Below are 14,178 nucleotides of genomic sequence, written 5' to 3' on the forward strand. Positions count from 1 at the left end.
TGCTGGCCCACCTTGTTTAAATCTGCAAACCATCCCCCCCCCCCACCCCCCCGCACTCCCATCAACTAGACGACTATATAAATTTGCATTGAATGAACTGAGTCTTTGTTTCAAAGTGTTCGAATTGGCTTTACTGCCGGGCTCAGAACCGTGACCCTGGAGGCAGAAAATTGTCAGGACCAGGTTTTGTGCCCCTTGATGGGACAGGACCAGGGGCTAGCCACCTGGCTCCCCGTCCCGGCCTCCCACCCCGCTCCAGGGTGGCACTGCGTATTTCTCCGCGGGTTAAATGAACTGGCGCTGCCTCTGCTCAGGTGCCACCGAACTCCCCCCACGCCGCCGGCTGGGCCCAGTAGCTTCTCACTGCTCTACCTTCGCCCCTCCCCTACGACGTGAACGTGGGGGGGCGTGGCCCAGCGGGGGCGGGGCTGCCCTGCGGGGGACGCCGGAGCCCACCTGCCTGACCTTCAGCGCCTGTGTCCGCAGAGGTGGTCGGCGTGGGCTGCGTGCTGGACGGCGTGCGCTACAACAACGGCCAGTCCTTCCAGCCCAACTGCAAGTACAACTGCACGTGCGTGGGCGGCGCGGTGGGCTGCACGCCGCTCTGCCTCCGCGCGCGCCCCCCGCGCGTCTGGTGCCGCCACGCCCGGCGGGTGAGCGTGCCCGGGCGCTGCTGCGAGCAGTGGGTGTGCGACGACGACGCCAGGAGGCCACGCAAGACCGCGCCGCGCCACACGGGCGCCTTCGGTGGGTGCTGCGCGCGCGGCGCGGGGCGCAGGGCGCGGGGGGGAGGGCAGGCCCTGGGGTCCGGGGGTGTGGGGGCGGACACTCCCGAAGCTCTGACTGCCCACCTGTGATTGACAGGAGCCCCCGGCCCCCAGTCCACCACTCAGGAGCGGTGTGACCTTGGGAAAGTCACATTTCCTCCGGGATCCTATTTCTCCACTGGTAAAATGGAAATAAGACCACCTGTCCACCTGTCTTATGGGATCCTTCATGCGTAAAAGGAGGAAGTGCTTTGTAAAGAAGGAAGCAGAGGCCTGCGGTTCCTTATTCTCTTACTAAGGAGTTTAGGAGGGGAGGGGTGGAGGCTGAGGAAGGACCGGTGTGAGGGGACCCCGGGAGGAGAGGCTTGAGCAGCAGGTGGAAGGGCAGAGAGGGAGTGGATGGCTTCCCGCTCACTCTGGGGGATGGGTGGACAGGTGAGACTTCAGCCAGGTAGGCCAGGCCAGAGGAAGCTCCGGAAACAGAGGACAGGGACAGACCTATTTGTTTCAGCCACAGCTTACATGAGCCTAGCCAATGCCAGACACTTAGCTGGTACCAAATCATTGTTCGTCATATGGATGGATGAATGGATGGAGGGATGCAGGGATGGGTATGTGGGCCGAGGAGACCTGAACTGGGGCAGGAGCAGAGGTATCAAGGAAGGGACAGATGCAAGAGGAACTGAACAAGTAAGACTGAAGGGCTCGGCGTCAATACAACGGGTGGGGGGAAGGAGAGAGAGGGGTAACAGAGACTCCCGGGGCTCGTCATTACTTAGGACAGAAAGCAGGGAGTACTTCTGGGGAGGAGAGCACCCTTGCTGGAGACAGGCTGAGGCTGAGGCTGGGTGCCCTGCCCATGAGATCACCCAGAGGAGCGTCCTGTGGGGAAAGCACTGGAGGAGGGAGGTGGGGCGGAGAGAGAGCTCCGGAAGTCTCCGGCCCAGAACTGCTGAGGGCCTAGGGGTAATGTGTTGGGGGGGCCTGGGGCAGAGGTCTGGGGGGCTGATGTTTGAGGGAGGACAGAAGAGGAGACCGAGGGGGAGACAGAGAAGGAGAGCCAAGCATGTAATGGGAAAACCAGGAGCGTCTGATGACGTGGGAGACAGCAGATGAGGACACTTCTAGAAGGAAAGTGTCCACCAGGCAAGTGGACATGAGGGAGTGAAGAAATGGCAATGGAGTTTGGGCGTTCTGAGGGTACTGGTTGTTTTTTTAAAGTTATAAGTGCATGAGAGATTGTGCTCAGAGAGAAGTGCTCAGAGAGACTGCGTAGAGCAGGGTTTCTCGACCTCAGTGCTGACCTCATTTTGGACAGGATCATTCTTTATAGAGGGGACAGTCCTGGGCTTTGTAGGAGGAGGTTTACACCTGGCCCCCACCTACTAGGCGCCAGTAGCACCTTCCAGCCAAGTAGCGACAACCAAAAATACCCCCAGACTTTGCTAGTTGTGACCTGGGGGGCAAAATTGCCTCTATGGAGTACCAGTGATGTGGCCCTGCGACACCACCATGTAAGGTGAGAGAGGGAATGAAGCTGAGGAAGACGAATCCAAGAGGCAGGACGGATACAGGAGAAAGAGGGTTTCAGAAGCCAAGTGAGGGAGGATTTCAGAGAAGAACAAACTGGACAGGAGAGGGGAGGAGAAGGGAGGGGAGGGGAGGGGAGGGGAGGGGGGAGTGTAAAGGCCAGAATAGAGACCTGTCCCCAGGCTGCCTGCCCCCAGGGGTCTGACTGGACCAAGAAGGAGGGTGGTACTGCCACCCCTACAGTTCAGGGATGCACAGCCTTTCTGGGTGGGGCCTGGGGTGCCCCATCCGGGGCTGAGCAGCTCCCGGAAGCAGCAATCCCCTGCCCATGGAGGAGGTGGCCGGGGAAGTTCTGTCCCCAGCAGGCCTCCAGGGCAGAGCACAGGAGGGTCACGGGGTGAGGGTGCAGGGCAGCGGCTGTCTGCCCATCATGTCATTGTGTGTGGCCCAGTGACCCCGTTCTGACCGAGCACAAGCAGAGCCCCTGCTGAGTGGCTGACCCAGAAACCAAAGCCCTTTCATCCTTCCAAGCAGATCCCCCCCCACTGCCCTCTCCATCCGTGCTCGCAGCCCCAGCTCATCCCAGCCCGGACCCTCCTCCCTTCTGTCCTCAGAGGCCTCTTTTTCCTCTCTTCTGTCTTGTCCGTCCTCTTCTCTTACTCATGTATTCCCGCGTTCATTCACCCGTCTCCCCTGCACGGCTGCTGTCCCTGCCCGTTTCTGTCTCTGGTTGCCATGCGTGTGTGTGCCAGGTTGGACCAGCTTCCTCTTCCAGTCTTTCTCTTGGGTACCGTGTTCCATCTCTCTGTGAGATCTCTCCTTGGTCTTCCTGGCTTTTTACCTGCCTCCATCTCTAGCTCACTCCAGTTACACATGCATCTGGATGCCAGGATATACGCGTTGATAGAACCAGCCAAGAGTTGGGGTTCAGTCCACCTTGACTGAGGGCTCACTAAGGGCCAGGGACAGCTTGAACGCTGTCACGTGTCTGAACCCATCTTTTCTGTCCCCAGCCTGGGACAGGAGGGAGAGAGGTGCTACTGTCAGCCCCTCTTACAGGTGGGGACACGGAGGTGGGAGCTAGTTTATTGGAAGCTATCCAGCTACTAAGTGGTGGTGCTCAGAGCTGAACCCAGGCCATTTGCCTCTGAAGCCTGTGTGTCCCCTTAACCACGATGCCCACAGCATCGCCCAGATGAAATGCTGGTACTACAGTGCGGGCATTTCCCTTTGACCTTTCCCGCATAGCATAATCTCTGCAGGGGCAGGAACAGTGTCTTTTAACCTTTTATTCCCAGCCCCTTGCAGATGCCTGATGTGTACTCAGTCAGTATCTGGACCCTTTTATTGCCGTACTAGCCCTGCAGGGCAGATGTTATTATTCTAGTGAAGAGCCTAAGGCCCAGAGGGGCACAGCCTCTCGGTGCTCAAGCAGGAATTGAACTTAGGTCCACCTGTCTCTAAAGATGGTCCTCCCTCCGGAGAGGTGTAAGGAGCTCAGAACAGCCCTCCTCTCCCTGGGAAACTGTGCTGAAGCCAACTTGCCCTCTGTGCTGAGGGACAGCCCACCTCTGTCCTGCCTGAGGTTCAGGGACCCCAGCCCTTAGGGCGGTGGCGACAGGAATTGGGGGCTGACAGAGACTGGAAACTGACAGGGCATCTGGTTCCCATCCGCAGCAGCCATGGATGAGGTAGAGCCGTGGCACAGGAACTGCATAGCCTACAGCAGCCCCTGGAGCCCCTGCTCCGCCAGCTGCGGCCTGGGGGTCTCCACGCGCATCTCCAACATCAATGCCCGGTGCTGGCCTGAGCAGGAGAGTCGCCTCTGCAACCTGCGGCCGTGTGACGTGGACCTCTGGCCACACGTCAAGGTGGGTCCGCCTCCCAGGGTGGGGCAGGTGTCTTGGGCGTAACAGACAAGCCTGGCTTTGAGCCCGGCTCCTGAGCTTGCTTGTGGGGGGCCGTTTGTATAATAATTAAGCCCACGTTGTAGCAGTTTCTTGGGATAACATGTGTCACTGGGTTGGTGGGTTGTGAATTTCACTCAGTGGAAGTGGTGACCGTGTTATTACAATCAAGGTGACTCTGGAGAGATCCCAGGGTCCCTCAGAAGTGCTCTCCTGTGGTGATTCCAAGGACCCCTCACTGACTGCTCCTGGGCCAGCCCCCACTCACGTGACAGCCACACGGGGCGGTAGGGGACAACGGGACTCAGGACTGCTGGAGTCAAATGCCCATCTGCTGCTGACTCTGTGTGACTATGGCCAACCTCCTTGCATCTCTGAGCCCCAGTCCCCTCATTGGTAAAACACCAGAAATGATCTCGGACATCCCTTCCAGCTTTGAGAGTCAAAGATAATTAAAATAAAGGATCAAGGGTGTAGTGGCCACAGGAGACTAAGACCCAGTCCTTGGAGTTAGAAACGGATCTGATTTGCTTAACCCAGGACCTCCTTGCTAACGCCTTAGGACTGGTCATCTGCCTTGGTGTCATGTGAAAAATAAAGAGAAAGAAAAACTCGGCACTGATTCCATTTGGGGAGCACTGCTGGTTTCTTGGGGATGCTGAGGAGAGGGTTGTCCAGCAGGCGAGATAGCCTAGCTTCCCACAGTTCCTCCCCTTGTCTCTTTTCCCTCTCTGAATTTCCCCTGCCCTACTAGCCTTTGTATTCTTGGTGCTTGGTACTCAGCAAACATCTCTTAACCGAAAGCATGGGAGGGAAATTTACCAGCCACAGGACAGAGAGTCCTAAGCTGGGTGAATGCACGGTGCGTGCGAGGTAGGGGTGGGCTCACCACCAAACGAATCCACGTCCCGTGCTGTTGCCTCATGCTTTCCACCCAAGTTCATTTCCATAATTCTGTGCCTAAGAGAGCTCTCAGATCAATCATACAAGCCTCAGACCCACCCCACATCGCCTGGATCTGCTCTACCTCCGTTTCTGGCATGGTGCCGGTACAGAGTAGACCCCGACGACCATTCATTCAGTGAGTTTAGTAAGTGCCTACTATGCACCAGGCACAGAATTAGACTGCAGGGACACAGAAGGAGCCCCATCTCGAGTGGCCCACAGCCCGGTGGAGAGACAGAGCTCCCTTTGGATAATGGCAATCCAGTTGCGTGGATTGTGAATGAATCCATTGCATGGAAAGGGTGTGTGGGAGAGTCTGTCAGAGGCAGAGGAGGAGCAGAGTTTAGGGTAAAATGCATCCCCCAGTCAGGGAGGCCATGATGGTTCTGCCCCTAACCAGCGAGGGGTACTTGATGGGCTAAAGCGGCCGCAAAGGCATTCCGTGTTAGTGAAACTGACCAGGGACTGGGCATTGGCAAGGCAGGAACACAGGAGAGAAAGGAAATTGCAGCTTGAGAGGTACCACCACCGCAAGGCAGCCCCCTCCTGTGCTCTTGTTTCCTCCTGCGTAATATGACTGGGTCTTGCTGTATTCGGGGTGATCCTTCCCAGTTGGAAGATGCCGCAAATCTGAAAGGGAGGCGGAGCGCGTGGAGAGTGAAAAGGGAAGAATTGAGGGCTTGGAGGGAAGAAAGTGGCTGTTGATCCTCTGAGCATCTCAACTGAAACCTCCTTTCCTGCAGGAAGGGAAGAAGTGTCTGGCCGTGTACCAGCCAGAAGCGCCCGTGAACTTTACACTGGCCGGCTGCACCAGCACACGTTCGTACCGGCCCAAGTACTGTGGGGTCTGCACGGACAACAGGTGCTGCATCCCCTACAAGTCCAAAACCATCGACATCTCCTTCCAGTGTCCCGACGGGCCTGGCTTCTCCCGCCAGGCCCTGTGGATTAATGCTTGCTTCTGCAACCTGAGCTGTCGGAATCCCAACGATATTTTTGCCGACTTGGATTCCTACCCTGACTTCTCAGAAATTGCCAATTAGGCAGGCACAAAACACGAGCTCGAGGCCTGGCCCCATGCTTGTAAAGCAGGCAGCCTTCTGAGGCCCACACTGAGCCTTCTTTTGTCCACCTTAACCCTGATCCGGACCCGTGGCCCCCTTTCCTGTCTCCGACCGCCCAAAGCACCCATCGTGGTGCCGCTCAAGCCCAGACAATGGGTGCTCTCCTGGACAATTCCACGCACACTCCAAGGAAAGTGCCAGTCTCCAGCCGTTCTGGTCGGTACCCGAGGCTGGTCCGGCCTGTCCAAGTCACTGGACGTCTGGCTGGATCTTGCCCAAGTCTCAAGGAACAGAATCAGCTAGGCATTCAGTGTCACTAATTCCTTCTTTAAATACCAAATCGTAAGGCTCTCTGGGTCCATTCAGAAGGATAGATGGGATTTAGAGCTACTCCGATCGACGGTTGTGACCACCGCACACCAAAGTGTCTCTCATTCCAAAGATTGTGCCTCCCGAGGTCACCCAGCATTTGCCAAGTGAGGTGAATTGCTGTTTGGGTTTGGTTTTTTTAATGAACAGTTGTATCCATTATTCCGGGCATTGTTGAGGTCAGGTTTCTCTTCACCCCTGCCCTGTGAGGGGTGTACATTGGGTTCATCCCAGTCAGAAATGCAAGACGATAAACGTCCTTCTTGTTCCTGGGAGAAGTCCCCAGTCAATACTCCAGGGTCAGAGCAAGGTCCGCCAACTGTCAGAAGGAGCGATTGACTCCAGCACTGAATCTGCTGCTCGTGGACAGGGCAGAGTGCTGGGCAATTGGCCGGGCTCCTCACTTCTGGATCCTCTCCCTGCACGGGAGCTCGTGAGAGTTGGTGGAGTCCCCTGGGGTGATGTCTCTGACCCCTGAGAATGGTGCCCTGTGACATTCCTGTGCTCTTAGGGAGCCTTGGGTCCAGCGTGAGTGTGGGTCAAACCAAGAAGTGGTTTCAGAAACAAGAAGTGGGTCCAGTCTGCATCAGCCTAGGGTGGCAAGGGTCCCTGGGCCCAGGACATGTCTCTTTCTGCCTCAGTGACCCATTTCACAGACTGGGGGTCTACTGACCCGTAAAACCCGGTTCTGGTACAAAGACAGAGGTTAACCAGTTGTTTCAAAACAGAAGTATATTTAACAGGGATGAAAAGCTGAAAGGGCTTGAAGCTATTCAACAAAAGGAAGAGAAAGTTGCTATTAATGGAAATGAGGCTATTATTTATTTTATTAGTAAAATATAAATATTTACTGCTATAATTCTTTTATATAGTACCTTCTATGTGTCAGACATTGTTCTCAGTGCTGTACGTAACCGTTAACACTAGCTCATGGAAACTTCGAGGCCGTGTTGAAAAGTGCCGTTACTATTTCTGTTCTTACAAATGTGAAACAGAAGCTCAGAAAGGGAAGGGAGCTTGACTGAAGTCACCCAGATGGCCAGTGGAGGAGTCGGAATGCAAATCCAAGTTGAAGTGACTCTATAACCCATCTTTTCCCTCTACTTTTAGAGCTTCCAAATGTGTCAGAGCAGGAAAACATGTCAGGACAGGCGATTCTCGCATCATTTTTGCTTCTTCTTGGTGTCTCTCTGGCTCTTTTCACAAGAGAAGAGAGTGTCTGACTTTCAGATTATTTACGTGCCTAAGCGTCAAACAGAATCTGGGCTAAACCAAAATCCATTGAATCCCCTACAGATCGTTCCCTCCTTCAGATCTGAACCAGCTCTCATGTGTGTTTGAAGATGATTTTGTTACCCAGTGCTGCAGACTGAGTGACGGGGCGGTTATTCATGAGGGAATTCTGGGTGGCGAATTGTGGGTGGGATTCCTAGACAGGGAAGAAGGGTTGAGAATGTGCCCTCCTTAACGGTGACCTCCGGAATGCCCGATGCAAGGCATACAGTGGTGCTCAATGTGTATTTGATGAATAAAGGAAATTGTGTACATGTTCCTACTTGTATTCAGAAGATCTCTTTCTTCCAAAGGTACATGACAATCCGATTTTTATCAGCCAAGTCTTAAATGCCGTAGAAAGACATTTACTATTGAAAGAAGTGTACATTTTTATTGGAAAAAAAACAAAACAAAAGAAGAATTCCTGTGTGAAGAGAATTTATCCCATGAATAATCTCTTCTCTGAGTCTTCATGGAACATGTTGGATTTTCGTAGAAATCACCTGCCACCTACAAGCTACAAAGACTAGATGAACGCTGACCCCATTTGAAATTCAGCAGACACCCAAGAGCTAGGTTCTTACTGAATTTGCTTCCCAGTTTGGGAAAGTGAGCATGGCTTCCAAGATCCTAGGAAGCCTGCTTGGTGGAATTGGGGGTTTTATCCTGGGAATGGGTGGGATGGCGTGGCCGGAATGCTCCGGTTTGAGAAATGGATCTGTCCTATGCAGGCCCCAGACGGAACGTCTCAGCCCCGTGTTTTGAAGTCGTGGGGAAGGAGCTATGGGCCCAGCCGTGGTGTGCCCTGAGTCAGTAAAAGTTACAAATAATAATCATAATGAAAAGCTGTCCCTTTACTTAGAGTGCTTGCTTGGTACCAAGCGCTCTTAAGTTTTGAATTATAGTACTAATCATCACAGCGATTTTGAGGAAGCATCTCTTGCCTGTTTTATAAATGGAAAGTCTGGGACTCAAAGAGGCTGGGAAATCTGCCTCCCAAAGTAGCGACCCAAATCCCAGCTTATTCCACTCTTCCTTGCTCTTGGGGAGGCCTCCGGGGAGAGCCTGAATGAGCCCTATCGGAGTGTCACGTTGGCGGGGGGCTCAAATAGAGCAGGAAGCTTGCCACTCTAGTCCTCTGTGACCCCGTGTTCTGGGGGAAGGGAAAGGTATGCTAAAGATTTGTCAACTTTTGGTGAAGAAATTCATGTAGGTGCTTGGAGTGAACATCTCGTGTGTGTGTAGGTGTGTAGGGGAAAGAGGAAACCTGAATTTACTGAACCACCGATGCTTGCTAAACCTTATCATTAGCATCTGTTGAGCACTTACCAGGCCTTATACTGGGTGCTTTACTGCAGTGTCTTATTTAATCCTCAGAGCAAACCTATGAGATATGGCCTTATTATCATTTACCCATTTTAGAAATAAGATAGCTGCGGCTATTAGAGGTTAAGTTATTTGCTCAATGTCTTACCAGCTAATGAATTACAGACCAGGATTGCACACCAAGGTTAGTCTGACGTCCGAATCAAAAGGCACAAGACGTGCTTTACTGACAATAGCTGCAATTTTAACTTTGAAAGGGATTCAGAGAGTGATCAAAGAAGGTCGATTCAAGTGATATGATTGTCTAGACTCTCACTGACATTGTAAGTACTGTGTATACCTAGAGATCGTGGGGAGGTAATGTAGCCTGTGACTATTATACTGAATCAGGTCACTGATTTTTAAAGACTTACCTTGATCCAAAGTAACTGCAATGATAACCCTGCACAGCTGGGAATCATGAATGGTCAGAATGGCCAGCTGTGTATTTCTGCACGTACACATAGGTGTTGTATGTATGTGTGTGTGTGTGTGTGTGTGTGTGTCTGTTTTCAGACTATGACTTAATATTTAAGTATCCCTACTGCCATTTTGGGGACTACAAAATACATATGAAGAAATGTCTTGGAATTTCCCAATAGCGGAGAAGTAGCACTTGGGCAATCTGTCATGTTTTACAACAGTCCTCATTTTTCTCATGATTTGGGTAGCACGGAACGTGTTTATTTAATGTGAAGGGTTTTCATTGCTCAAATTCCCTGTTCATAGCTTTTCGCCTTAAAGCAATATATCATCCGCAAAGTGACTTACTGGACTGGGTGAATTTCTTGTATATTCAGTTATTATGAGGCAATGATGGAACATTGAACACGTTCAATAAATGTGCAGCTGGTGGAAATTAGGTCCCAGATATTTTATACATGACAATAAAAATAGCTAAAAGTTTGGAAATGCACTGAGAAACATGAATTCTGGCATGTAGAAAACACCAGGGGTACAAATGTGTCCAGGCCGGAAGACATCTCATGTAAATATAAAATGAACATTTGGCATTCATTCACTTACTCATTTATTCCATGCCTTTTTATATCCCCAACCGCCCTGTGGGTACCTGGAGGTCAGAGACCATGACTGCATCCTCTGAGCCTCGTACGTGTCAGGGACTGGGTAGCAGGGGTTGGATGGATGGAGGGATGGGTGGATAGAGGTCCATTGCCAGCTGCCTTGGGAACCAAGGGGAGTGAAATGAAGTATAAGGAGGGTTGCAGGACGCAGTGGGACCAGTTCTGACTTCGGGAGGCCGGCGGACCTTTCTTTTATTCTTTACTGGAATTCCTCACTTAACCGATCTGTGCTTCAGCGTCCTCAGCTGTGAAATGCAAAATATGACAGTACCTTCCTCGTGGGGGTGATGATGTGATAACCAAAATGCACGACCAGCTTTAGAATAGCGCTTGGTACGTGGCAAGCACTTAACAAACGCATCTATTATTTAGCTGAGTCTGTTTCCTTATGAACTGGGAAGAACCCGCAAGGCGATGGTAAGAATTGAAGTCAGTGTTTGTGTCTGCATATTTTCAGTCCTATCACAAAGGTAAAGGAAACGTGTCACCGATATTCAGTTGAATGCTTTAATATTTCCATCCTATGCTTCTCGATCCCTTAACTTTTTATGTTTTCATTTTATGCTGTAATTTGATTAAGCCCCCGGCTTCTTGAAGGCAGGAAGGGTGCCGTACTTTTCTGTGTCTCCCAAACCCAGTGCTGTGCGTAGCACACGCTCAGCTCTTTGAACAGGTGTGCAGATGGCTGAGTAAATGAAGGGAATGATGCACTTGATACCTTCCCGCTAAATCCCCCTCATCAACCCAAAACACGTTATGTTATTATAATAAAGTCTAGGGCAGAATCCATTCCAGGACAAAAATAATTGCCCCATGAATCATTTCCAAGTACACTTCTATCCTGAAACATACTTTTTTCAAAATTGGAATTCAGATCGTGGAGTCCAATGGATGCCTCCAATTAAGGTGCATGTGTGGACTCTGGGAAGGATTTCAGATGATATCAGGTGGATGAAGTTTTGGGAAAATGGGATTCAGGGAAAATGGCCAGAGCATTTTATTATGAAGGCTAGAAAGCATATAGCAGAGAAGCCACTGTTCTCTCTCACCCTCCACCGATGAAATGAAGATGCAGAAGCATCCTATGTATTCAGAGGTCCCAGTTCCAGCTGAACCTGGGCTCTTTCCAATGTAGAACTGAGCAAAAATGATTTCTAAGGAGATGAAAAGGCTGGCACCAAACCCAGGTATGGTTTCGTATATTATATGCTGTAAAGAATGTTTCCAGATCTCCATGCTAAATCTTGTTTTTCACACACCACTAGCGAAAGTGGGTTTCTTAGTCCATTCCATAAAGAGGAAAAGGAAGCTGCTAAACCTGGCTTATTGATGGCCATGAGAAAAATGTCAGCCTGCCAGCGAAGGAGGAGACAGAAGAATTAAGAACCAGATGAAAGATACGGTAAAGGCTGGTCACCGCCTGGGTGGGACTACTGAATGGAGGGACAGATGTCCCCATGGGCAGTAAAAGCCGCAAGGTCCTCCAGTTTATTAGTCCCAGGAACTAACCAATGTTCTACAGTCCCAAGACGGCAGTAGGTGGCTGCATTAGTCACGTTCTCAGCCAACTGTTTTCCAGACCAGAGGGACGTAATCCATTTTAGAAATCGTTGCACAAGCCATTTCGTCTCTGTGAGTCTTGGCTTTCTTATCTGTGAAGCAGATAAAGATAAAAAGGGAAAAGAAACTATAATAAACGCTACATATTACTATTATTAGTGATGCATTCTCTGCAGGGTGCCCTTGTCACGAGGTCACATGGTCAGTGCTTCCTGGGGAGGGCGGGGTGTTCAGGAAATTTCTCAGAGCAGGAATGAGGAAGGGCCTTTCCTGCAACAGTGAGTTTGGCTGTCAGTGGGTTTAATGGCAAAGCACATAGCAATTCACCGGCTACAGCTGCACCAACTACTCGGAATCCTGCCGTGTGTATGTGAGGGAGGGGATGGAAGTAGTGTGAACTAACCTCTGATTACAATGTAGCATCTCCTCCGACCTAAAGGTGGGCCACAAACCGTAACGTCACCAGTTGAAATCACATATATTATCACAATGGTGGCAGTTATCTCGAGATGCTCTTATGCTCATAGTTGATTGGACAGCGGCTGGACACTTGAATCAAGCTGGTCCCATTCAATTCTTACCCTTGAAAGACACAAAGACCCATTTAGTTCCAGGTCCAAGAACCAGAAGGTCAAGGATCCCATCGTTTTATGCTTTAGAGATGCAGGGAAATCTGTGCTTAGAAAGAAGGAGGCTCATCTGCTCACTAGGCCCCCTCCCTAACCCATCTCCAAACCCATAAGGCCAAGCTTCCCCTCTGCCCTTGGATTCCATGTGGAACACAGTTGAAGGGTTTGCATGCAGCCTGAGAAGCCCAAGATGGATTTAAGCTATATCTAGGGACCCATCCAGTGACCGATAGTGAGGTGGTGTCTGAGAAGCGGAATGAGGAAGGTGGCAGATGGGCCTCTGTTGCCCCTATAGAGCCTGCACGTGGTTGGTCTTGGTGCACACTTGTCTCCCAGCTGCTGCTGACACCCAAGGGTCTGGGGATCGAAACCAAAATAAGCAGCTAGGAAAACAGAAATAGATCCCCAGCTGGCAAAACAGCCTCTGGGCAAACCATCTCTAAATAGCATCTGATACATGCAAACACCTGCAACGGTTCATTTCTCTCGATGGAAGCCTGAGCTCCAGGGAGCTGATCGTGGCAGGTCCAGGGCGTCTCTGCGCCACACGTGCGCCCACTGCCATGGTGATTCCCCGCTGGCTCTTCTATGCCTGACTTTCCTTTGCTCCTGACCCTCACACAGGATCCGTCACGGAAAAGGCCCTTATTGTGAATGTAGAATAAGGATGAGCCTACACGCTCCTCCTCCTGCATCTACAGCAGGGCTCCTTAACCTCGGGTCCTCGGACCAGGGATCCCTGGGTTAAATTCAGGGGTCGTGTGCTTGGATGGGGGGAAACGAATCTTTGTTTTTACTAATCTCTAATTGCAGTGTGGCATTGTGGGCCACAAACCCTAATGTCACCAGCTGAAATCACATGTATTTTTCTTACCACAGTTGTGGCAGTTTTCTCGAACTGCTATGATGCTCATCACTACCTTGAAATTATATTGAGACCTGCCTCCACATCACTATTTAACTTACTAATAAAGAAACGTCACACAATCGGAACATTTGGAGAACTACACTTCACCATCAGTGGTTTCTTTTGCACTGTTATGTGCTGTATTTCATGCGTTAAAACCCTTCCTGACGGGCACACCACACACGGTCACCTCATCCTTCCCTGCCCAGGCACTTGCTGCATGATGGTGCAGGCTGCAACAGTGTTTATAGCTAATTATGCTAAGAAACTCTTCAAGGTACGCGAAGAAAAAAACCAATATAATAAACAGTAAGATAGTTGCTTAAAAAGGAGGGGGATGTTAAGTGTGGGCTGCATTTAGGGACTTGCTTCCAAAGAACAAGTATGGGGCTTCCCTGGTGGCGCAGTGGTTGGGAGTCCGCCTGCCGATGCAGGGGACACGGGTTCGTGCCCCGGTCCAGGAGGATTCCACATGCCATGGGGCCGCTGAGCCTGCGCATCCGGAGCCTATGCTCCGCGGTGGGAGAGGCCACAGCAGTGAGAAGCCCGCATACCGCAAAAAAAACACCACCACCAACAACAAAAAGAACAAGTATGGAAAAGCAGAAAAAGTAACTTAACAGTTGAGACACCTGGCAAACACGACCTCAGCCAGGCGATCAAAGTCAACCTCATCCGTGTTCAATCACGTTGGCCCATCATGCTGACAGCACGAGGTGATGAGAATGGCACTGAGCCTCCAGGGTCTTCATTCCAAAAACTCAGAACCCCAACT

General features: G+C 51.2%; 1 protein-coding gene across 1 annotated transcript in view; it reads left to right on the forward strand.

Moving 5' to 3' along the window:
• Positions 1-6,192, forward strand: part of CCN4 (cellular communication network factor 4) — a 28,281-nt gene extending 22,089 nt beyond the window's left edge. Inside the window, exons 3-5 of the mRNA XM_060035311.1 lie at positions 487-747; positions 3,975-4,168; positions 5,893-6,192. Coding sequence (XP_059891294.1) covers positions 487-747; positions 3,975-4,168; positions 5,893-6,192 — 755 coding nt within the window. The remainder of the gene's footprint in view (positions 1-486; positions 748-3,974; positions 4,169-5,892) is intronic.
• Positions 6,193-14,178: the final 7,986 nt, after the last annotated feature.

This window comes from Delphinus delphis, chromosome 17 (genome assembly GCF_949987515.2).
Source record: "Delphinus delphis chromosome 17, mDelDel1.2, whole genome shotgun sequence".
NCBI classification, from domain to species: Eukaryota; Metazoa; Chordata; class Mammalia; order Artiodactyla; family Delphinidae; genus Delphinus; species Delphinus delphis.